At 48.1% G+C, this 23,058-nt stretch overlaps 1 protein-coding gene and 1 long non-coding RNA gene across 2 annotated transcripts in view; one reads left to right on the forward strand and one right to left on the reverse strand.

Moving 5' to 3' along the window:
* The window catches only part of LOC309819107, a 57,824-nt gene extending 46,684 nt beyond the window's left edge, over positions 1-11,140 (forward strand). Inside the window, exon 3 of the long non-coding RNA XR_014296410.1 lies at positions 11,004-11,140. This is a non-coding gene — a long non-coding RNA (uncharacterized lncRNA). The remainder of the gene's footprint in view (positions 1-11,003) is intronic.
* Positions 11,141-12,550: 1,410 nt separating this feature from the next.
* ANP32A (acidic nuclear phosphoprotein 32 family member A) overlaps positions 12,551-23,058 on the reverse strand; it is a 39,694-nt gene continuing 29,186 nt past the window's right edge. Inside the window, exons 2-7 of the mRNA XM_082649017.1 lie at positions 20,705-20,854; positions 20,349-20,471; positions 17,509-17,707; positions 16,115-16,212; positions 13,919-13,982; positions 12,551-13,715 (exon numbers count right to left, since the gene is read on the reverse strand). Coding sequence (XP_082505143.1) covers positions 13,654-13,715; positions 13,919-13,982; positions 16,115-16,212; positions 17,509-17,707; positions 20,349-20,471; positions 20,705-20,854 — 696 coding nt within the window. The 3' untranslated portion in view covers positions 12,551-13,653. The remainder of the gene's footprint in view (positions 13,716-13,918; positions 13,983-16,114; positions 16,213-17,508; positions 17,708-20,348; positions 20,472-20,704; positions 20,855-23,058) is intronic.

The following is a 23,058-nucleotide window of genomic DNA, read 5'->3' on the forward strand; positions in this document are numbered from 1 at the left end:
GTCTCTTGTGGACCGGTGTCCTGAAGTTAGCTGTCCCACCTCAGAGGCACAGCAGTGACTCCTGGCTGCAGCACCAAGAGCCTTTCATCCACACAGCTGGGTATATGACTGTTGTCTCCTTTTCTTCATATCCCAGTGCTCTTTGCTCAAAAGTGGTGACCAGGTTTAGCTTAGAGACCACAACACTTGAGGCAGCAGATACCACTTTCTAACTGTCTCCCTCGATTCTGCCGTAAGGGTGTCAGGGCGTTTGTGATAGTTCAGGTCCCGACCTCTTTTCTAGGTGAGGCCACCGCTTTCAGGGGTCCTTCCAGTCCAATCCCCCGTCCCCTTCTGCCTGGTGCTTTATCTCAGAGAGGAAGGAGCGCAGAGGGACTTGGCTGAATCAAGGGACCTGGTAGCTTACAGATGAGTTTTAAGTCAGAACGCCGCAAGACGCAATTAAATATTATTGGAACGTACTGTAAGAGCGGGAGGGGATGTTAGGAGCCTGAGAGGCTGAGTCGCATGTTATCTTCTACTTCATTATTTCATCCTGAAATTTTTCATACATACAGACAACATGAAAAAATTGTACATTAACCACTCACATATTTGCCATTTAGATTCTATAATTAACATTTTGCTTATTTACTTGATCACATGTCCATCAATCCATCTTATCTTTTTAGGTGTTTAAAAATAAGTTTCAGAAATCAGTGCCTTTCACTCCTAAATACCTCAGCAGGCATATCCTTAGCTAAAATTCAATATTTATTTACAGTTCTAATTTTTTTTAGTTAAAATTTACACCCAGTGAAATGCACCAATCTTGTGTTTGATGCATTTTGACAAATGTGTATGCATGTGTAACCCACACTCTAATCAAGATATAGAATGATTCCATCACTGATAGTTCCCTCATGCCCTTTCCAATCAATCCCCAGTCTCATGCTCCCAGAGGCAAATCAGTATTTGACTTCTTTAACTATAGATTAGTTATGCTTATTATTAAATTTTATGTAAGTGGAGTCATACAGTATGTACTCTTTTGTGTCTGCTTGGTTGCAGCATGTGGGCTCAGTAGTTGTGGCTCATGGGCTCTAGAGCACAGGCTCAGTAGTTGTGGCACACAGGCTTAGTTGCTCTGTGGCACATGGGATCTTCCCAGACCAGGGCTCGTGTCCCCTGCATTGGCTGGCAGATTCTTAACCACTGCACCACCACAGAAGTCCAGTGCATGAGTTTATTTCTGGGCTTTCTACCCTGTTCCCTTGATCTATGTGTCTGTTTTTGTGTTTTGATTACTATAGCTTTGTAGTATAGACTTAAGTCAGGGAATGTGATTCCTCCAACTCCATTCTTCTTTCTCATGATTCTTTTGGCTATTTGGGGTCTTTTAGTTTCCATGCAAATTAAAACTTTTTTTTTGTTCTAGTTCTGTGAAAAATGCCATTGGTGATTTGATAGGGATTGCATTAAATCTGTAGATTGCCCTGCATATGGTCATTTTAACAAGATTGTTTCTTCCAATCCAAGAACATGGTATATCTTTCCATCTGTTTGTGTCATCTTCAGTTTCTTTCATCAGCATCTTATAGTTTTCAGAGTACAGGTCTTTTGCCTCCTTAGGTAGGTTTATTCCTAGGTATTTTATTCTTTTTGATGTGATGGTAAATGGGATTGTTTCCTTAATTTCTCTTTTTGATATTTCATTGTTGGTGTATAGAAATGCAACAGATTTCTGTATATTTATTTTATATCGTAATTTTACAGAATTCATTGATGAGCTCTAGTAGTTTTTTGGCAGCATCTCTAGGATTTTCTATGTATAGGATCATGTCATCTGCCAACAGTGGCTGTTTTACTTCTTTACCAATTTGGATTCCTTCTATTTCTTTTTCTTCTCTGATTGCTGTGTCTAGGACTTACAAAACTATGTTGAATAAAAGTGGTGAGAGTGAGCATCCTTGTCTTGTTCCTGATATTAGAGGGAATGCTTTCAGCTTTTCACTGCTAAGTATGATGTTAGCTGTGGGTTTGTCATATATGGCCTTTATTATGTTGAGGTATGTTCTCTCTATGCCCACTTTTTTTTTGGCTGCATTTAGTCTTCGTTGCTGCGTGTGGACTTTCTCTAGTTGCAGCGAGCAGGGGCTACTCTTCATTGCAGTGCATGGGCTTCTGATTGCAGTGGCTTCTCTTGTTGCGGAGCACAGGTTCTAGGCGCATGGGCTTCAGTAGTTGCAGCATGCAGGCACAGTAGTTGTGGCTCGCGGGCTCTAGGGTGCATGGGCTTCAGTAGTTGTGTCGCATGGGGTTTGTTGCTCCATGGCATGTGGGATCTTACTGGACCAAGGATCAAACCTGTGTCCCCTGCATTGGCAGGCAGATTCTTAACCACTGTGCCACCAGGGAAGTCCCTCTCTGCCCACTTTTTGAAGAATTTTTATCATAAATGGATGTTGAATTTTATCAAAAGCTTTTTCTACATTTATTGAGAGGATCATATGTTTTTTATTCTCCAGTTTGTTAATGTGGAGTATCACATTGATCGATTTGTGGATATTGAAAACTCCTTGCATCCCTGGGATAAATCCCACTTGATTATGGTGTATGATCCTTTAAATATATTGTTGGATTTGGTTTGCTATTATTTGGTTGAGGACTTTTGCATCTATGTTCATCAGTGATACTGGCCTGTAATTTTCTTTTTTGTGTGTGATACTGTTGTCTGGTTTTGGTATCAGGGTAATGGTGGCCTGATAGAATGAGTTCAGAAATGTTTTTTCCTCTGCAATTTTTGGAATAGTTTCAGAAGGATATTGACTCTATTAAGGCACTAACTCTTCTCTAAATATTCATTAGAATTTACCTGTAAAGCCTTCTGGTCCTGGACCTTTGTTTGTTTGGAATTTTAAAATTTCTGATTCAATTTCAGTATGGTAATTGGTCTGTTCATATTTTCTATTTCTTCCTGGTTCAGTCTTAGAAGATTGTACCTTTCTAAAAAATTTGTCCATTTCTTCTAGGTTGTCCATTTTATTGGCATATAGTTGTTCATAGTAGTCTCGTATGATCTTTGTATTTCTGTGGTGTTGGTTGTAACTTCTCCTTTTTCATTTCTGATTTTTTTGATTTGGGCTCTCTCTCTTTTTTTTCTTGGTGAGTTTGGCTAGGTTTATCAATTTTGTTTATCTTTTCAAAGAACTACCTTATTTCATTTATCTTTTCTATTTTTTTTTTTTTAGTGTCTATTTCATTTATTTCTGGTCTGATCTTTATGATTTCTTTCCTTCTACTAACTTTGGGCTTTGTTTGTTCTTTCTCTAGTTGCTTAGGGTGTAGGGTTAGGTTGTTTATTTGAGATTTTTCTTTTTTTCCTGAGGTAAACTTTTCTCTTAGAACTGCTTTTGCTGTGTCCCATAGGTTTTAGATCATCATGTTTTCATTTTCATTTGTCTTTAGATATTTTCTTGATTTCCTTTCTGATTTCTTCAGTGATGCATTAGTTGTTTAGTAGCATATTGTTTAGCCTCCACGTATTTGTGCTTTCTGCAGTTTTTTCTTGCAGTTGATTTCTAGCCTCATAGTGTTGTGGTTGGAAAAGATGCTTGATGTGATTTCAGTTTTCTTAAATTTACCAAGCCTTGTTTTGTGACCCAGCATGTTCTCTATCTTGGAGAATGTTTCACGTGCACTTGAAAAGAATGTGTATTCTGCTGCTTTCAGATAGAATGCTCTATAAAAATCAATTAAATCCATTTGGTCTAATGTGTCATTTAAGGCCTATGTTTCCTTATTGATTTTCTGTGTGGATGATCTGTCTGTTGAGCTGTCCCTTGATGTAAGTGGGGTTTTAAAGACCCCTACTATTAGTGCGTTTCTCCTCTTATTTCTGTTAATATTTGCCTTATATATTGAGGTGCTCCTATGTTGGGAGCATATATATTTACAATTGTTATATCTTCTTTTTGGATTGATCCTGTGATCATTATGTAGTGTCCTTTGTCTCTTGTAACAGTCTTTATTTTAAAGTCTATTTTGTCTGATACAAGTATTGCTACTCTGGATTTCTTTTGATTTCCATTTTTGTAAAATACCTTTTTCCATCCCCTCACTTTCAGCCCGTGTGTATCTCTAGATCTGAAGTGAGTCTCTTGTAGGCAGCATATATATGAGTCTTTGTTTTGTATCCATTTAACCAGTCTGTGTCTTTTGGTTGGAGCATTTAGTCCATTTATGGACTAAATTTAAGGTAATTATCAATATATATGTTCTTATTGCCATTTTGTTAATTGTTTTTGTAGGCCTTTTTTTTTTTTCCTTTTTCTTTTGTTCTCCTCTTGTATGATTTGATGAGTTTCTTTAGTGTGGCTTCCTTTTTCTTTTCTGTGTGTCTATCTATTATAGGTTTGTGGTTTGCAGTTACCATGAAGTTTCTGTGTAGTAGTCTCTATATATACATGATTGTTTTAAGTTGCTGACCTTTTAATTTCAAATACATTTTAAATACCCTGCTTTTGTACTACCTTCCCCCTCATGATTACTGGGTTTTGTTGTTGTTGTTGTTGTTGTTTTTGCGGTACGCGGGCCTCTTACTGTTGTGGCCTCTCCTGTTGTGGAGCACAGGCTCCGGACGCGCAGGCTGAGTGGCCATGGCTCACGGGCCCAGCCGCTCTGCGGCATGTGGGATCTTCCCGGACCGGGGCACGAACCCGTGTCCCCTGCATTGGCAGGCGGACTCTCAACCACTGCGCCACCAGGGAAGCCCTGATTACTGTTTTTGATATCATATTTTACAACTCACTTTTTTGTGTATCCCTTAACTGCTTATTGTGGATACAAATGATTTTACTACTTTTGTCTTTTAATCTACCTGCTAGCTTTGTTTTGAATGATTTCCTACCTTTACTGTATGTTTGTCTTTACTGGTAAGCTTTTCCATTTTGTAATCATCTTGTTTCTAATGTGGCCTTTTCTTTTTTGCCTAGAGAAGTTCCTTCAACATTGGTTGGAAACCTGGCTTGGTGGTGCTGAATTCTTTTAGTTTCTGCTTGTCTGTAAAGCTTATGATTTCTCCATCAAATCTGACTGAGAGCCTTGCTGGGTAGAGTATTCTTGGTTGTAGGCTTTTTTCTTTCGTTATTTTAAATATATCATAGCATCCTCTTTTGGCCTGCAGAGTTTCTGCTGAAAAATCAGCTGATAGCCTTATGGGAGTTCCCTTGTATGTTATTTGTTGCTTTTCCCTTGCTGTTTTTAGTCTTCTCTGTCTTTAATTTTTCTCATTTTGATTACGGTGTGTCTTGGTGTGTTCCTCTTTCAGTGAATCCTGTATGGGACTCTCTGTGCCCAGGCAGCTCTTTCTACACAGTCCTTAGGGCTTATAAATTATGGCTGGATCCCCCACAGCCAGACGAATGAAGCAGGGGTTGGTGTCCAGGCCAGAACCTGACCAATAAGTGAGGTTCCCTACTGCCCATGACTAAGCAGCTCAGGCAGCTTATTTTTGCCTGGGGAGGGGAACGTGGGGTGTGCAGAGAGCAGCAGAATCTACTGAACGGCTGAGGCCCCAGAGCTGCCATTATATCTGAGTGACAAAGGAGCCTTTGCTGGAGTTCTCCAATATGCCTGTTGTATACTCTGTGAGGGGCTAGGACCCAGAGGGGCAGGCCATGGTGGTGTTTCCTGCTTTCCTCCCTACCATCTGAATCCCACTGATAAAGTTGGAACACTGGCCAAAGGTGTGCAAGTAAGAGGGGACATCTGGCTGAGACATTTGGCCAATGTATGCATATCTGGACGCTCAATCAGCCAGCGTCTTGCCAGGGTGGGTGGGGCTAAGTCAACAGGCAGAGATCACCACCTCTATCCGGCTAGAACAGAGATGTCAGGGGTGTGGGGTCACAGGGAGTTGGCAGCCCCTGAGAGGAGAAGCCAGCGAGCTCCAAAGAATCTGAGACAACAAACAACACAAGACAGCCAGCTCCTCTGTGGACTCCCACAAGCACCAGAATGGAAAAGACCCAGCCTTCTCTCCTGCCTTAGCCCTGCCCCCCCCACCAACCTGAAAGTACGTGGAAGTTGTGTTAGGGAGAGCAAGGGCTGTTTCCCACACTCTTCACCTCCTCAATCTTTCTGGAAGCATGTGTGGTCCATCAGTAAGCAGCTGATGGACCTCGTCTCTTATCCTAACTGAAACCTAATGACGCCACTTCCCCTGCAGTCTTCTCATGAGGAGGCCACAGGGGAGGCTGGCCCCCTCCTCATGGAACTGGAGAATTATTCTCGTTCCCCATCACTGCTTCCGTTTCTCCTCCTGCCTCTTTTAGAGTCACGTCTACCTCTTTGTTGCTGTCATCTGCCTCCTCATTAGTGAGGGCTCTAGCAGTTGGTTTATTATCTTTTTTCCTATTATTGTTCCTGTTGTCATTCTTGGCAACTTCAATAACCTCATGGATGAGCCATCCAGGGGACTTCCCTGGTGGTCCAGTGGTTAGGACTCTGTGCTTCCACTGCAGGGGGCACAGGTTTGATCCCTGGTCAGGGAATTAAGATCCCGCATGCCTCATGGTGTGGCAGAAAAAACAAAACAAAAAGCTAACAGTTAAAAAAATAAAAAAGAGCCATCCAATACCTTGGGCTGTCAGTTCTGCAGACTCCTCACTTCCACACCTCCAATGAAGACATGCTTCTCCATCCTACCTACATGGTCATTTCTTTGACCTTCTCACCAATAAGTGCACCACCTTGGACACCTCCACTCTCTGACCACTGCCTCTTCTTCTTGCCACTCACCTACCTTGGTGCTCCCATCCCAACAATCCTTCAGCTCCAGCCATTCTCCAATCTACCGACCGCCTCCTGCTTTCTCACTCACTCTCAGTCATGACTCACTTCCCTCTTTAGCCAATTTAGGGCACACGGTCCACTCTTACAACTTTCTAAACACCCCGTCTTCTTTGCCTCACGCTGTGTGCATTACAGTCGTCCGGCTAGTTAAACACAACTGTCTGCCACCTTGATGCCTGCACTCTAGCAGCTGAGCCATGCTGACAGGTCCTCCTTTAAAGTCGGGGTCATCTGTTGCAGGTAAATAGGCGTTCACCCACCCCCCCACCAGGCTTCCGAGGGGTGGTGGTTTACCTAGCCTCCAGAACAACATCTCATACCTTCTTGTCTCTCTTCAAACCACTACTCCCTTTCTGCCCCTCTCTGACTCCATACCCCACTGGTGACCTTGGCTCGTATGTCCTTCAAAAGCCGATGGAACGCTACCTTCTTCCCTCCACCAAAGCTACCCACCCACCTGTACCCATAACCTTTCTCTCCCTTCTTTCCTGTCGCAAAGGAAGAAGTGTCCTTTCCTCTACCAAAGGCTAAGCTTCTGTTACAGGATCCCAGGCCTCTGATTTTCTCCCCGATTCTGTCTCTTCTACATACATCATTGATGCCTCCCTCTCCACTGGACCAGTTCTATCATCTCTGTATCTCCTGACACTTCTGGGAGGTACACACTCCAGAGAGGTGGCTCGTCCCCAGTCACACAGGCCTCCCAGCTCTAGCCCAGGATGGTACCACCAGCCTTGCTGTCTCTTCCATTTTTCAAGCATTAGAAGGAGCTGCTGTTGATACTTCAAAACATCTAGGGCCCCTCTCTCCAGAGGTAGCGATCCATCCTCCTTGTTCCTGAGGTTCAGATCATTTTTGTCGTAAGACATCTGTTCCCAGGGACCATGGCGAGGATGATTTTGTCAGATGTAGAAGTCTGGAGAACTGCAGAGATGAGTGGGAGGAGTGTGCTAGGCCTGACAGTTAGATTCTTGAGAAAAGGTATGAAATCAGTCCACCAAGATCTGGAGGAGATGAATCTCCCTGCACTTCATTGTAGGCTTCACAGGACCTGAGAATTGAGGAAACACTTCCGTATTTCGGGCCAGGAAGCTATGGGTTCTGATACCAGCTCATGCTTTCCTGGGCTGTATGATGTTTAGCAGATGATGTAATGTCTCTGAACCTCAGCGTATTCATCTGGAAAGTGGGGAGAATAATAAATACCTCAAAGGAGATTCTACAACAAGAATGAAATGAGAGCACCCGTGTCGAGCTCTGGGCACCCAGTGAGCACTCAGTTCGGATTAGTTTTCTCTCTGCTTCCTTATTGGCCCAGCTGGATGATCCAGGCAATTGTGGGTGGGTACAGACTGGGCTGTCTACTTGTTGGGACCTTAGAAAGTCATCAGAGAGCTCCTGCCTCAGCAGGAAGGCTGTTTCTTGCACATTAACCCTTCTGTCACCTCAAAGTTTTTACCAGGGAATGCCTTTCCTAAACTTCACATTCAGCAAAGCCCTAACTAGAGCCTCAGGGCAGGGAGGGAAAGAATGTAACAAACTATCGACTGAGGCTGTCAGAGTCAGGCAGTCTGCATCACTCTTCTCACAGGATGTAAAGGTGACCTGTCTGCAATCACCCAGCTGTTAGTCTCAGAGCTAAGATGAGAGTCTAGGTCTTCTGAGCCTTGGTCAAAACTTGTAACACCTTCAAGAGGCCATCAGCAAGACTTAGGACACCCCCCAGAGTGCAAATCCATTTCTTTTTACAACTGAGATATTCTACAAACTAAGATCTAGCATGACTGTGGTGCTTGATACAAAGAGTGAATCTTATTACATGTAAATTTTAAAGGGAGGAAAAAAAACCTTCCACGTAGATTATCTTAATTACCAAGTGGCTTTTAGGACTTCTGTTTTTCCCTGGTTAGAGAAAATATTTGAGTTGCTTGGGCTTCTTTTTCATAAACAGCCATTTCTCTCTCTCCGCAGTGGTTTTCACTTTCCGCTTTGCGATGTTCTTTCCATCTTTTGCATCATCTCACAATCTGTGAGATACACAGGCAGTCATTATCATCCCTTTTCCCCAAGGAGTGTGAACGTCACGTAGACCCAGGTTCAAACCCCAGCTCTGTCACTCACCACCTGTGTCAGCTTGGGCAGGTTATAAACCTCTCTGGAGCCTCACTTTCCTCAACTTTAAATAAAAATGGCTGTAATACCTTCCTCAGTAGGCTGTGGTGGGGATTGAGTTGAATACATTTCCCAAATGTCCTCGATGATGAGAATCTTCTGGGCACTTGTTAAAACACAGATTCCTGGGCACCGCCTCAGAGCCACTGAACCAGAATTCCCAGGGCTGAGACCTGGCAGTCTGACAAGCCCCAGGGATTCTTATCAGGGAAATTTGGGCAACACTAGGCTGATTTTTATAAAGTATTTATTGTGTGCCTGTCACTAAGCAGCTAATATTTATCAAGTACTTATATATGTGCTCAATCTTCGAAATGGGGATAATAATGACTACCAGATAGGACATTATGAGAAACGAGCAAAATAATGTACAATGCCCAGCAAACAATAAGTTCTAAATGTACGCTGATGTCCTCACTTCACTGTGTTAGTCAGGACTGTCTCAGGCTGAAATGGAAACATCTAGAGGTTCTCTCCAAGGGATGTACCTCCATCCTCCCAGCCCCGTCCCCCCAGTAGGAGGTTTCTCATTTTCCAAATCCCAGGGACCAAGCCTCATTTAACCAGTTTGGGTTCCAGGCTCCTCCTTGTACCAGTCACTGTGGTCAAAGTTTGGAATATGCTGACTGGCCAGGACAGTGTCACCTGCTCACCCCAAGAACCAGGGCGGTGGGGAAGCCCCATCTGAGCTTCAGGAATGGGAGTGGTCCACATCCATGTGAGTCCTTCCAGCGGTCCCTTGTAGTGTTGTTGCCAGACCAAGAGCAACTGATGCTTGGCCGGCAACTACACTGATGTCTCCTTCATCAGCTCCTCAAGTCAGAGACAGTTAGCCGTCTACAGATGCCCCATCGGGTTTGAATCTTTCTCCAGTCTCTCCCCTTGCTGGCATGTTCGTGGCTATCTTGAGGGCCTCAGGCCGATTCAGCCTCAGACCTGCCCTCCTCTGTCCCACCATCTCTAGCCCTCTCCTTGGCCCCGCTCACCCCTGGGTCCAGCCGGCCACAGGGGCCTGTCCAAGGGCTGGTCCAGGGACTCAGGTCAGCCATTATCCAAAGCTGCTTTATTAGGGATCCACTGGGAATCCTTCCAAGCAAGAACAATGAGTTTCTGAATCAGGATAAAAACAGCCTTTTCAAGTCAGCAAATGAGACAAACTGAATTGCTCATCCCCTCTTCCCTCATCTGCCTGGCTCTTTCAACACAGTGGATGAGAACAAGGTCTCTTGCATCAGAAAGACATAGGTTTGAGGCTAGTTGTCTCATCTCTCTGAGCCTTGGTTACATCTAGGAAATCTGCATGAGGATGAGGGAGGCGACGGATATAGCACATGACACAGAGTAGGAACTCATGATCAAGAATCATCACATTACCAAGAAATGCACACCCTTTTCAGGGATGATCAATCCCAGATACTACCCACTGTGAGTATTTAAAAACATAGGCTGCGCCCCAAAGCCACATGAAACAGAGAGATGTGCCACGCATTCACTACATCCTGTCCCCCAAGGCTCGGTTGTGTTCTGGAAGACACTGCACTGTGTACCTTCTGCATCCCATGACAGCTGGCTTCCCCGCAACCACACGGTGCAGCTGCGAGAGATGTGGTGCTTCAGAAGCCCAGGAATGGGAGTCCTGGGCTCCAGCTGGGCTCTGGCACTGCCTTGCAGGGTGACCTTGGGCACGTCACCTACGCTCCCTGGGTTTTGGTTTCCTCTTTCAACGAGTGAGAGGGCTGGTTGATGACTAGGTGGTTTCTGAGGGCCCTTCCGTTTCAGGGATCCATCCTATGGCATTCACTAGACCCGGTGGGGAAACCTGTCACCGGGGCTGTGCTGGGCAGGGGGTGAGGAACTGCTTCGACACAGCTGGCCCACACGGGTGGTTGCAGCTGGGGGAGGAGTCGACGGGAGGCACTCTAGTGGAAGGCAAGAGGGCTGGTGCTGGAACCACACACCCCTAGTTTATTACTGATGCTTCTCTTTTCTGGCTGCAGGACCTTGGGCCAATCACATTCTGAGCCACCTGTGTAACAAGGGCAATGGCACCCACCTAAGGTGGTTGTGAGGATTCATCTCAAATGAATGAGATGCTGCACGTAAAGCATGGCACCCGGCACACAACAAGAACTCGATAAAGGTCAGCTCTTATTGCCTTCCCCCTCTGGATGAGCGTCCCCTTCCTCCTTGCCATTCGTGACTAAGTTCGATGAAATGGAAATAGCCCAAACAGGTTTAACCCTGCCTCCCCCTCTTCTTACCTCCAAGTCACTGGACCTAGGTTTTCCTCATCAGTAAAATGGGCACAAGACCGTATCTCAGGTGCTGATGTAACTGCTTGATATGACTGACATAGATAGGGTTTTCCTCCCTTGGTCCCATCAGCATGAACCCATCCATCATCATCCACTTTACCTTACATTTTATAGCATTTACTTCCATATCTACATGAAGTTAACCAATCCTTAAAGTCCCCATGGAGTCAGGGCCAGAAAACCTGAGTCCAGGCTTGAGTGCCTCTGGATTTCACTCCACTGCCATGTTCCTTCACCAGCTCTGGGAGGGTCAGAGCATGCCTGGCCAGTTCGTCCTCATAGTCCTGATGCCTAGCATAGGACCTGGCCTCAAGGCCACCTCCCAAGCCTACACCTGGAGCCAGAGGATGTCTGTCTGCTCCAAAGAAGAGGGCAGTAGGTGTCAGGGTACCACCCAGGGGGTGGGGTGGGTCAGTCTCTCCTGAGAACACCTCATTCTGCTGGAATTACACAGGATCTAGGGCTTGCTGTCAGGTTCAAGGCCATATGGCTGAGAATGAATATATGTGTATAAACTACCACAGTATATTGGTATAACCCTTCTGGAAAACATGGAACCTTGCACATGAGCCTTATACATGTCACCTTTTGGTGTAGTGACGCTGCAAAGTATAACAGAATGTCTAGTGGTAGGTTGGAAGTAACCCAAACATCTTACCATTTGGTTAGAATTAAGCAAATCAGAATAGTTAATGGACTACTACATAGCCATTTCAGATACACGCTTGTAAAGACTCTTTAGAGGTAGAGAAATTATAATTAACGTTAAGTGAAAAAAGCAACAAATTTGTTGTGTACATTCCTCAGGTTTTCCTGTATTCTTTTTACAGTCTGAACAACAAAACAATGAAAGATATTCAAAGTAAGGTCCCAAGGCTGGCCTTCCTGGTGAGTGTTTTTTAATAACTCTTTTTATACCTTTCTCTCTTTACATCACCACACCCACTTCCCTGCCCAAATGAAGTTTTTAATGAAGACAGCACACCACCGAGTCTCAAGTTGAGACCCAAAGTACCCAGACTTAGTGTATCAGGTTATATATCCTGTGAGAAAGACGATTTCATCAGGTAACCAATGTGAAACTCGCCCCTGCACCCCCATCCGCTAGCAGGTTATCTGGAATTCATCCTAGATCAATGACCTGTTGGACTCAAAGAAGCCACCCCCAAAAAAATTGTATAAAAAGATTTATTGAAATTTATCAATGACAAACAGACATAAAACTCAAAGTTTGGCTCTTCTGAGGGGGAGGAAAACCGATGCAGATGTTCTTTTATACAGATGAAACACGGGCTAAGGGATCACACGTCACTTCAAAAGCAATCCAGAAGAGGGACAGGAAAGCAAACCTGTACATTCGCTAGGAATTTGCAGTCATTTCAGATTTCCACTAGGTAAGAAAATACAATTTTGCGTTAGTTTTTCCGTGCTCGGGTGTATGAAAAAGAAACCCAGCCGACATGCAGCAGCGTCTCCTGTGCTTAGGTTAGTAAAAATGGTCTAAGCACAGAAGGACACGCAGAAGAATTCTCTTGTCATTTTGTAAAACAAAGCGTTCTAATATTTTACAGAACAAGATAGGACAGTTTTGTTTTTAATCTTTGAAAGAGGTTGAAGTTTGAGGGTTTGCTTCTTCTCTTTTAATTAGAATTACCAAATCCATTTTACTCCTAACTCAGAAGCCTGCTGCTCTCAGCCCTCTGGCTCATCACAAGAGTGACACCAGAGTCTTCTTAGGACAGCGGAGCCCACCACCACCTGTGAAGAGGGAAAGGGGACGGGAGATGGGGAAGATCCCCCGACTAGTGCCAAAATACGCCTTTAGGTTGCTATTTACAAACCAGGGCGCTGGCTGCCTCTAGCAGGCCCAAGAAAGGCGGAAATCACGGGAACCAGAACAAGAGGTAAGATGCGGCTGGTGCTCAGCCCCTCCTGGGCTTTGGGAAACCAAACTGAGGCCAGCCATGGCCTTCCAACCAACTCAAGAGACTCGGGAAATACCAGGAAACGTCAGAGATCTCCAAACCGTCCTCTTTGAGGGTAAGGAACAAACGCTCACTTGTGTGTGTACTCAGCTATCGCAAATTTATCAGGGACAAAACAGACACAAAGAAAAAGTAGGGGAAAAAAATAAAGAGTGGCAGTAAAAATAGTATTTTATTCCACCCCCTCCCCCCTCCCTCCCCCCACAACCCCCAGTACACTTTTCCCCTCTCGTTCCCACAGCAACGTTACAATCAGAAAAAAATAAGTTTCGGGGAGCGGGATTTGGGGGGGTACGGGTAAAAACAGTCAAATCACAATAGGAATTTTTCAAAATAGGTTATTCCACTTAGTCATCGTCTTCTCCCTCATCTTCAGGTTCTCGTTTTCGCTTCTGACCCCTTTCTTCTTCTGGAAAAGTAAGGAAAAGGCATTCAGATTAAACACGGATCCTGCCTCCTACTCAACCCCCCCGCTGGGAAAGCAGGGGACCGTACGTCTAGGACGCTTTGCCAACCCTGGCAAACCAAGGCCAGGTCCTCAGGACCCAGGTCATCTACTGTCAACTGAGGGGGCCAGCCTGCTACCCGCGGAGAGTAAAAACGCTGCCGTACCACCAAGCTCCTCTTCATCTTCCTCATCGTCTACTTCCCCATCGTTATAACCTTCCTCATCCTCCTAGGAGAGAAGATGGACACCGGACATTAGGAACGCCCCGACCATGGGACACGTGGAGGATGCCACTTTCCCTGACACCGAGCTCAGAAAGGTAGGGGCCGCCCCCAGCCCCTCAGAGCTCCCACGGACCTGCTTCGCACCGGTGAACCTAAAGCAGAGGTTCTTTTGTATCAAGGACCCCCCCTTTAAGAATCTGTAGAAAGTTTTGAACCCCTTCCCTAGAAAATACCCACATTACACACCAATAGCTGCAAACAATGTCAGCAGAGGGGGGTGGATTCTATCCCCCGTTAAGAATTCCTGACCTGAAGTCCCTATAACTCAGGCAGCTCCGCAGTGTGCCCTCCTAGGGGAACAAGTTTCCCAGCCGACTCTCCATCGTGTGAAGTAGGCCGAGCTTTCATCTGTCCTCACTCTAGTTTTGGCTTCAAGAGAAGACCCCAGTCCAGACCCCAGTCTGTGGGTGAGTGCAGCCCCTTCACCGTCTTGCAAACTTGGGTCACTTGGAGGGAGGAAAAATACAATTCTCACCCCCTGCCCAGGACATCACTCCCACCTCCGTGAGATTCAGCAAGGGATGTGAATTCACCCTCAACACAGGACCACGCTTCACGCTGCTCTGGTAGATCCAGGCTAGTTGAATCTCTGCATGAACACTGTTCCTAAAGTACCAGGCAGCCCATTGTTTAATGAGAACTTGGCAATAGACTTCTTTTTGTCAAGGGAAATATCCTTTCATAATGTCACCAAATAGTTCCTTAATCAGTCTGTTTGCTAAGACTGTGTGTGTGTGTGTGTGTGTGTGAGCTCTCCTTTACTGGAAGCTGGAAATTTGCAGATAGTCAATGAGATTACTAAAAACAACCACAGCAAAAAACCAACCCCAAACCAAAAACAACCTCTACATGTTGGCGGCTCCTGACAGGAAGAGCAAGACGAAAAATCCATTAGCCAACATGACTTATTGCCCTGTCCTAGGGGGGTCTATTTTGCTAGGTCTCTATTTTTAAAATACACAATATTCTTCAGAGGTGAGCCTAGCAGCCTACACCTGGGTAGAAGAGACACCCAGCAGCACAACTTGACGGGAACCAAGCCTATCTCACCAGTTTTCTCACTAACCCCGACCTGCCTCTCCCCAGCTTGTGCGGGGCTGGCTGGGAGATCCCGCCTGAGCAGGTCTGTGTGGCAGACAGGTATCTGTGCCCTTGATGGAGAGAGACAGGGAACGGGGGGAGAAGGCAGGTACCTTGTCCATGCTGTCATCATTTTAAACCTCTCTCGGTCTAAGTTTTGCAATTAGCAAGAGTTGATTTAGAAATCTGAAAAGCCAGGGAAAATGACTCTGCTACTGAAAGACTCAGAACATCCAAACACAAAACCCAGCACACAGAGCCAGGACCTTGGAGAAGGGTGTGAAAGCCTAAAGCAGCCAGTGGGCAAACACTCCCTTGTCCTTAAACATTTTACTTACAAATTATTTTATCCTCTTAAGCCAGTGAGTTGATCCCTATTTACAACCCCGCTGTAAAATGACACCTATTGTACAGATGAGGAAATAGGTTCAGAAGGTCAAGGAACTTGTCCAGGGACACCCAGCTAGCAAGTGGTAGAAGCTGGGATCCACCCCGTCACAGACACATCCCAGACCTTGTTAAAAAATGATGCCAGACAGTGTTTGGATAATGGCACTATCCGCTGTGTACAGGGGACCCTTGTCACCCTCTGATGTGGAATCCAGCAGTGTCTTATCCTATTACCCACCAGTTCAAGGCAGTCTTTGATTTTCCCTAGCACACTGTAAGTGCTCACTGAATATCTGAATTAACATACTAATGCAAAGAGGTAGAAAAAGGGGATGTGGATTCTACAGGAACTAATTTTCATGTGGAAACAAGTGCCAGGCTTGCCCCAGCAGATGAATCCCCTCCCTCTTTCTTTTCCAGGGCCAGCTGCAAGGCTTGCCTCTCCCAGACCAACCCAGTAACAGGCCCTGAAGTGGGTTCAATTCCCAGCCAGGCTCCCGGCTGCCGAGGCGGATCACTGAGGCAGTTAGTGGGACTGACTCAGAGGCAGCAGGGTAAGTGAGGGGGGCTCTGAGAGACGGTTCCCTGCCCAGCCCAACCTCTCACCTCTTCCTCTCCACTCACATCCTCCTCTTCACCTTCCTCCTCCTCCTCCTCGTCCTCCTCATCTTCCACTACCTGAGCATCTTCATCGTACTCTTCCTCTGTGCAGTGGGAATGGGGACAAGAACAAACTGGTGGTGAGCTGGCCCTTCCCTCCCACAGCACAGGCCCGGGGCCTGGCACCAGAGGTGTGGGGCCCACGACTCTCCCACGCCCATCCAGGCCCACAGCCTGGATGCTCTAATGTGACTGAACGCATCCTAAAGTAACCCAAAAGATAAGCATCCTAAAATGATCCCAAAGGTAAGCCCTCCTCCCAAGTATTACGAAAACAAAAGATCTCTCGTGGAGGCTGAGATGGGAGAGAAAATGCCGGATCAGAGAACCAAGTTACAGGCCTGGGACAGCTGAGACGTCAATTCATTCACAAAGAGCATCTAGCCAAACGCGCTGCCCTAAAGGTGAGGAAACTGAGTCCCAGAGGGGGAGAAGTGAGTTGTTCAAGGTCACACCTGGAGTTAGCGGCAGATCTGGGCCTAGAAGCCTGGTCTCAGGGCTCCAGTCCTGGGACCTTTCTGTCCCATCACAAGATGGAACAAACTAAGGCAAACAGGGTGTCTGAATCCCTTGTGAAATACTCCCACCTAACAAGGGAAAAGCACTCTTACATCTGAATTATTCAGGCAAGGTCTCAACCCTCAACTTTACTCTGGCCACAAAGACCTGCAGGAAAGCCGCACTGAGCTGGCAGCGTGGGAGGGAAATGCGAGGCTCTCCTTCCTCTTCCTTCTTTCCTTCCTGTGGTCCCTGACTGCTCACCACACCACCAGGGAGCCCAACGTGCTGCCTGCAGCCTCCTCTGCTTCCTGGGCCCTGGAGCTCCTGAGTCCTCATCCCCCAGGTCCTACCATGTGGTCCCGTGGGCGGCAGTCAGCTGGGGGCCCCACGACCTCTCCAGCTGGGACCTCATCTCCACTACCGGACCCTAGATGGAGAGAGGGGACCCTCAGGCCACACCCCACCTTCCTCCATCCACTCATCCCCTCCCTGGAAGAGTATCTGAGTCCAGCACCACACTATAGAGAGACACTGTAGGATCTCATTTTCAGGGGGACTTTGGAAAAGGGAAAGAAATTGAAGGAAGACTCAGATGGTTTTTAAGGAGTTATTATGCAGTTGGAGAACCTCAGGATGTTTCTCTGGGGCTCAGGCCCTGTTATTTTAGGGGCGTCCATCAATGAGACAGACCAGGGACAACAGTAAACAGAGCAGACAGCCCACTCCCCTCCACAGTTCTAGAAAGAGGTCGATAGCCCTCGGGGGCTGGTGGGGGCCCCCTGACACCCAGCCCGCCCCCCCCATAAAGCCTGGCCTGGCCCCTCCCTGGCGCCACTCACCATCCTCATCCTCCTCGTCATCCTCCAGGCCCTCCACGTAGCCCTCGGCGTCCGAGTCGGGGGCCTCCTTGTCGTCCCGATCGTAGCCATCGAGATACGTGAGCTGAGGAAGGAGCTTGAACACGTTTTCTCGGTAGTCGTTCAGGTTGGTCACCTCGCAATTGAAAAGGTCTAAGCTCTTGAGGTTTTCTAACTTTTTCTGCAAGCAAACAACAAAGTTGACAGTGAGCGGCGTGGGAGGCGGGGTGGGGAGACAGATGGGGGTGAGGTGAGACGGCGTGCAGAGCTCCAGGCTCACGGGTGATGAGTACACTCTGGTTTGGCCCTGCCCGGCCGTCTCAGCCCTGGTCGGGGGGCCTCGTGTTCATTCACGTGGAAGATGGGGAGTTGGACTTGAGGATCTTCGAAGCCTCATCCGACGCCAACACTTTTATTCTGCAATTACAGCTCCTGCCGTAACAGTGACGCACCTGAAATTAAGCCAGGGCTCTCTTGGTGTATCAGCCAGGAGCTTTGCTGCCTGCCCCTGTGACTGAGGAGCCAGAGAGGAACTGAAAAGGCCACAGGAACTAACAAACTACCTCCTTCTATGAATAATAATAATAATGGCAGTTAACATAGCACTTTATGGATTAACTCAATTTATCCTCATGACCCCGATAAGGCAGAAATAATTATTCGTTCATTTTACAGACAAGGAAGTAGAGGGCAGAGAATTGGGATTTGATCAGGCAGCCCAACTTCAGACCTGGGCTCTTACTCTTTGCCTGGCAAAAAGGACAAGAGAAAAACCAGTGAAGCATCCAGATTTTGTCCATAGTACTTAACACAATTTGCTTTATCAAAGCTTTATGTATCGATGGGTTCTAGGCCCATATTATACCCACTTGGTGGCTGGAATCTGAGGCCCAGGAAGCAAAACGGTCATACATCTAGCAAGAAACAGCTGCCTCCTGACTTCCTACCTCACACGTCTTCAAGGCGCAGGAACCCCACCCCAGGCCAAGTCCCTGTTCCAGTGGGGCCAGGCATAACTGGTGATTAAGGCTACTGTCCCTCAGGGTCAATGTCAGGAATGAGGCTGCTCTCTTGAGATTTCGTGACTGAGACCCGGTCACTCTCAGCAGAGGATCAAGGGCAGGGAAGGAGTCCGAGCTGCGGACTGGGTGGGTGAGGCCAGCACCCCCCAACCAAAGGCAGTTCCCCCACCCTCAGAAATGAGTAAAACACATTAATCACAGTGATAATCAGGGAAGAAGGTACAAAACCATGTGTGGTCTGGGTAAGGGGGGGGAGGAGGGAGGGAGGGAGGGAGGGGGAGAGAGAGGAGAGGGGGGGAGAGGGGGGGAGAGGGGGAGAGAGGGGGAGAGAGGGGGAGAGAGGGGGAGAGAGGGGGAGAGAGGGGGAGAGAGGGGGAGAGAGAGAGGGAGAGAGAGGGAGAGAGAGGGAGAGAGAGGGAGAGAGAGGGAGAGAGAGGGAGAGAGAGGGAGAGAGAGGGAGAGAGAGGGAGAGAGAGGGAGAGAGAGGGAGAGAGAGACTGATCTATAATGGTACCCAAATCACAACTAAAACACACATATACAGAACTTCAAAGGTATTTTCCTTTTATAGTGAAATTATGAAATCAAGGCTTCCAGGTAGATCAAAATAGCTTTGCTTTCCCCAAGGAAATTGGTGGAAGACCTGAAAGAAAGTTCAATGGGAAGCATAGTCTAGTAGTTGACCCCAGGCCACAGATGAGCAGGTAAAGTCTGAGTTGGGAGGAGAAATGCCAGCTTCCCGTTCTGCCACGCTGGCCCATCAACCTGCCCTTCAAGCATCCACGAAGGGCAAGGAACGCGTTTTGGACAAGAACACAAACTGAGAGATGCCCCAACTGCCGCTCTATATACCCAGAAAAGGGAGACGTGGCACACTTGGCCAAATAGCCCCATGGCCTTTCCCTGATTCTAAGGTGCATGGCTTAGGAAGTAATCCTTACGTATGTATTTACACGTATGTATTTACAGTAAGTGTTAATTTAATGCGGTAGTTATTTCTACATTTCAAAAAAGCTATCATGAATCAGTGATACATCTTACAGTTGACTTCCTTGAAGTCAAGGGAATACAGTCATTCAGATCTGGGTAATGTAGAAACTGTTATTCTAACCATGAACCATGACCTGCCCCTTTCTGGCTAGTGAATCGTGAGGTTTGGGGTGTGCTCAGCTCTATGTGGACCAGCGGAGGAGGAAATGCGGCCCAGATCTCCGAGTCCCTGGTCACCATCACACCCAGGACTGGTGACCAGGGTCCCTCTTCTCTACGCCCCACAGGGGAAGGCCTGCATGGGGCTCCCGTGCCACACGGCTCTCTGTCATCCCAGGGGGCCTGTGTCAGGACCAACCCACCTCCCACGGTTCAGAGGTGCTAGCCTCTGGCCAGTGACCCAAGGAGAAAGCAGGTGACCACCTCCAGGGTCAGCTTAATTCCCGGATGGCTCCTCTCTCCCCAGTGAAGGGCACAAGCCATGCTCTAAGCCTAAAGAAATGACAGCTCGGGTTTCCAAAGCTGAGCAGAAACTATAAGAAGAAAAGCACTAGACCAGAAATTGAGACCTGGGTCCTGCAGCATCCTTCACCCTGATGCCCATTCTAACTGTGCGACCCTGGTCAAGCTCTTTAACTTCTCTAGGCCTCAGTTTCTCTACGGACGGACCAGAAGTAGGAGCCCCGACTCTATCTCATGGCACACAATTAGAGTAAAAACAAAAAAGCATGTTGTACAAATGCAAAAGTAGTATTCCCTGATATCAATCCCTCCCACCCCGGTGGAGAGGGGAGGACCCCAGTGACTCACCAGTGGCTCTATTGTGCTGAGGTCTTTAATTTTGTTGCCACTTAAATTTAGATGCGTGAGGTTCGGACACTTTTCTGCCAATACTTCCAGGCCCCCTGAGATTCTGTTATCGCTTAGTTCAAGCTAAAGAGGCAGGGAGAGAAAAAGCAGAAACGGCTTTTAAAATGAAGGCTCTGGGCTCAGGCGGCCGGCTCCCCGCAGACAGGCCAGGAAGGGAGTTGGCTAAGGAAGGACCTGGCAGGCGGGCTCGCACCTGGCCTCCCCCCTTCAGTGACGCTCCCTCAATGTGGAACAATGACCCTTCCCTCCTCCCCAGCCCGGGCTCCCCAGCACACACGCTCCTCCACTCTATTTACCTTCTTAAGTTTGTTTAACTTTGGTAAGTTTGCGACTGAGGTGAGGCCTACGTTGATTGTACTCAAGAACTCCAGTTCTTCAAATTCATCTGTGAGGCCTTCGATTTTGCCTTCATTTGACCGACAGTTGTCCAGGACAAGCTCTTTCACCTGGAAAGGGAAGGAGGGCGTGAACCAACTGGGCGAGAAATCGGGGCCGAGGCCGGGGTAGGGGGAGGGCAGGAGGCAGGCCAGGAAGCATCGCAGCACCAGCGCCCACCCTGCTCTTTCTGCCTTTACCAATGCTGGGGGGACCTAGGGGAGCGCTGTGGTGAACGGAGCTGCAGAACCAGGGGGCCCCTCCGGACAGGAGCCTTGGCTGGACTGGAGAAGACAAACGCAATAAGCCCCGCTGCTGTCGGCAAGGCTGGGGGCGGTGTCTCGTTCCAACCCTACCGCCACACCTCAGCCCCCAGCTCCCCACGGTACCAGCCATAACACTGTTGGCAACCTCTCGGCCTTGCCATTCCATCAGAGCCCCTCTCCCAGCGCCCACCACGGCCCCGCCTGACCGTCTTACTGAGGCCAGCTACCTACGACTTCGCCTCCTCAGCCCCCCACGGGCCTTTCACCTCCATGTGTCCGTGGACGGCTCCCAGGACGTCCCCGTCTGCTTGCACTCGTACCTGCCCCTGCCACCACGGTCAGAGCCTGCCCATCCGGCCTGGCATTCACCACTTGGCCCCACTGTAAGGGTCACAGACCAGGGACCCCTCCAACTCTCCATCCTCTAGACCAGCGCTGTCCACCAGAACCAACAGAACTTCCTGCGACGATGGAAACCCAACTAAGAGAAGAGCCACTAGCCACATGTGGCCGCCGAGGTGAGGCTGAGGAACTAAGTTCTACATTTTATTTAGTTGGTTTCTTTTTTTGGCCACACCGCACAGCACGTGGGATCTTAGTTCCCCAACCAGGGGTCAAACCAGTGGAAGCGCAGAGTCTTAACCACTGGACTGCCAGAGAGTCCCAAATTTTATTTAGTTTTAATCAATATAAGTGTAAAGAGACACACGTAAATTACCATATGGAATATCACGGCTCTAGACTTTGCTCTTCAGGGTCCTGGGAGCAGATGTGGAAGGAGAGAATGGATATCCACAAACCCAGGATGGACCCATATAGAAATGCTGAGGTTGGCAAAGTCCAAGAGTTAGTCTTTGGAGGCACCTCTGTGGCCCTGCCTGCCCCCGCCAACTCCCTGGAGGTGGTTTTGCCCTATTAGAGTTCTTAGATTCCCCTCTCTTCTCTTCTTACTCAAAATTTGGGCCCTAAATCCTTATTTCAAATGAGATAGAAAGAGCTGATAAAGAGCTACCGTCTCATTGTGTTGTTAAAAGGCAGACCTGGCTGCAGGTTCCAGCGCAGATGGTAGGGAGACAGGCTGAGGAAGAGTCCTCAGGTCTCAGGCCTGAAATGACCCAGGGGAGTCAGCAAGGGACGCCAGGCTGCCTGGCCCTCCAGAGAGATGCCCAGGGTTATCCACTCCTGTCCTGAGCTGATAGAGGGCTGCTCCCTGGCCTTCCAGGGCTGGCAGGCACCTTAAAGGTGATCCCTCCTGGCTGCACCTGGCGCTTGACACAGCATCTCCACGTGCCCCCTCCCTGCAGCCTCCAGGAAACATGTACTGACTTCACCTGGATATGATGCCTCCCTGGGACTTCCACCCACAGGTTCGGATTTCTCACCCATGGGTCACTCGGTACAGGCCCGTCCTTCTCCATAGCAGCCCTGCGTTGTCATTTCCTGCTGAGAGGCAGGGAGCAGGCTTTTCTCCTCCTAGATAAGCAGACAGGCATATTCTAAGCAGTCCCTGTCCAGGGCTGCTCCCTGCCTCTCAGCAGGCCCATTTGCCCAGCTTCTTCCTGCACGGCCCAGGATGACCGTCTGTCTCAGTGGTCCTCCTACTCGGGCATCCCCGGGCCAACCCGGGGGAACAGATCCACAGCAGGGCTCCTCAGTCCACCCTTGCCAGTGGTCAGACCAGGAGCGCTCGGGGCATGTCTGGGCCACAGCACCCAATAGTTGCCCTGCCTTCTTCTTCCCTGGTGGAGAGAGCGAGCCTGCTCAGTCTAGGACTACAGCAATTTGCCAGGAGGGGCAAAGCCAGGCGAGGCAGCTCTCACCCAGAGCTAGCAAGCTCTCGGCTCAAGCACCAGCGCCAGGGCCCACCTTTCCCTTGGATCTGGGATGGGGGTAGTTAAGTTCTTTCCCACTCTCTCAGTCCCCAGGGGAGGGGATGTCCAGGTCAAGCCACCTTTCTCAAGGTCACTGCAAGTGTGCCTGGGAATAAATCCCATAAGGCCTTCTGCCCT

Source organism: Grampus griseus (genome assembly GCF_964374135.1).
Source record: "Grampus griseus genome assembly, chromosome: 2".
Lineage (NCBI taxonomy): Eukaryota > Metazoa > Chordata > Mammalia > Artiodactyla > Delphinidae > Grampus > Grampus griseus.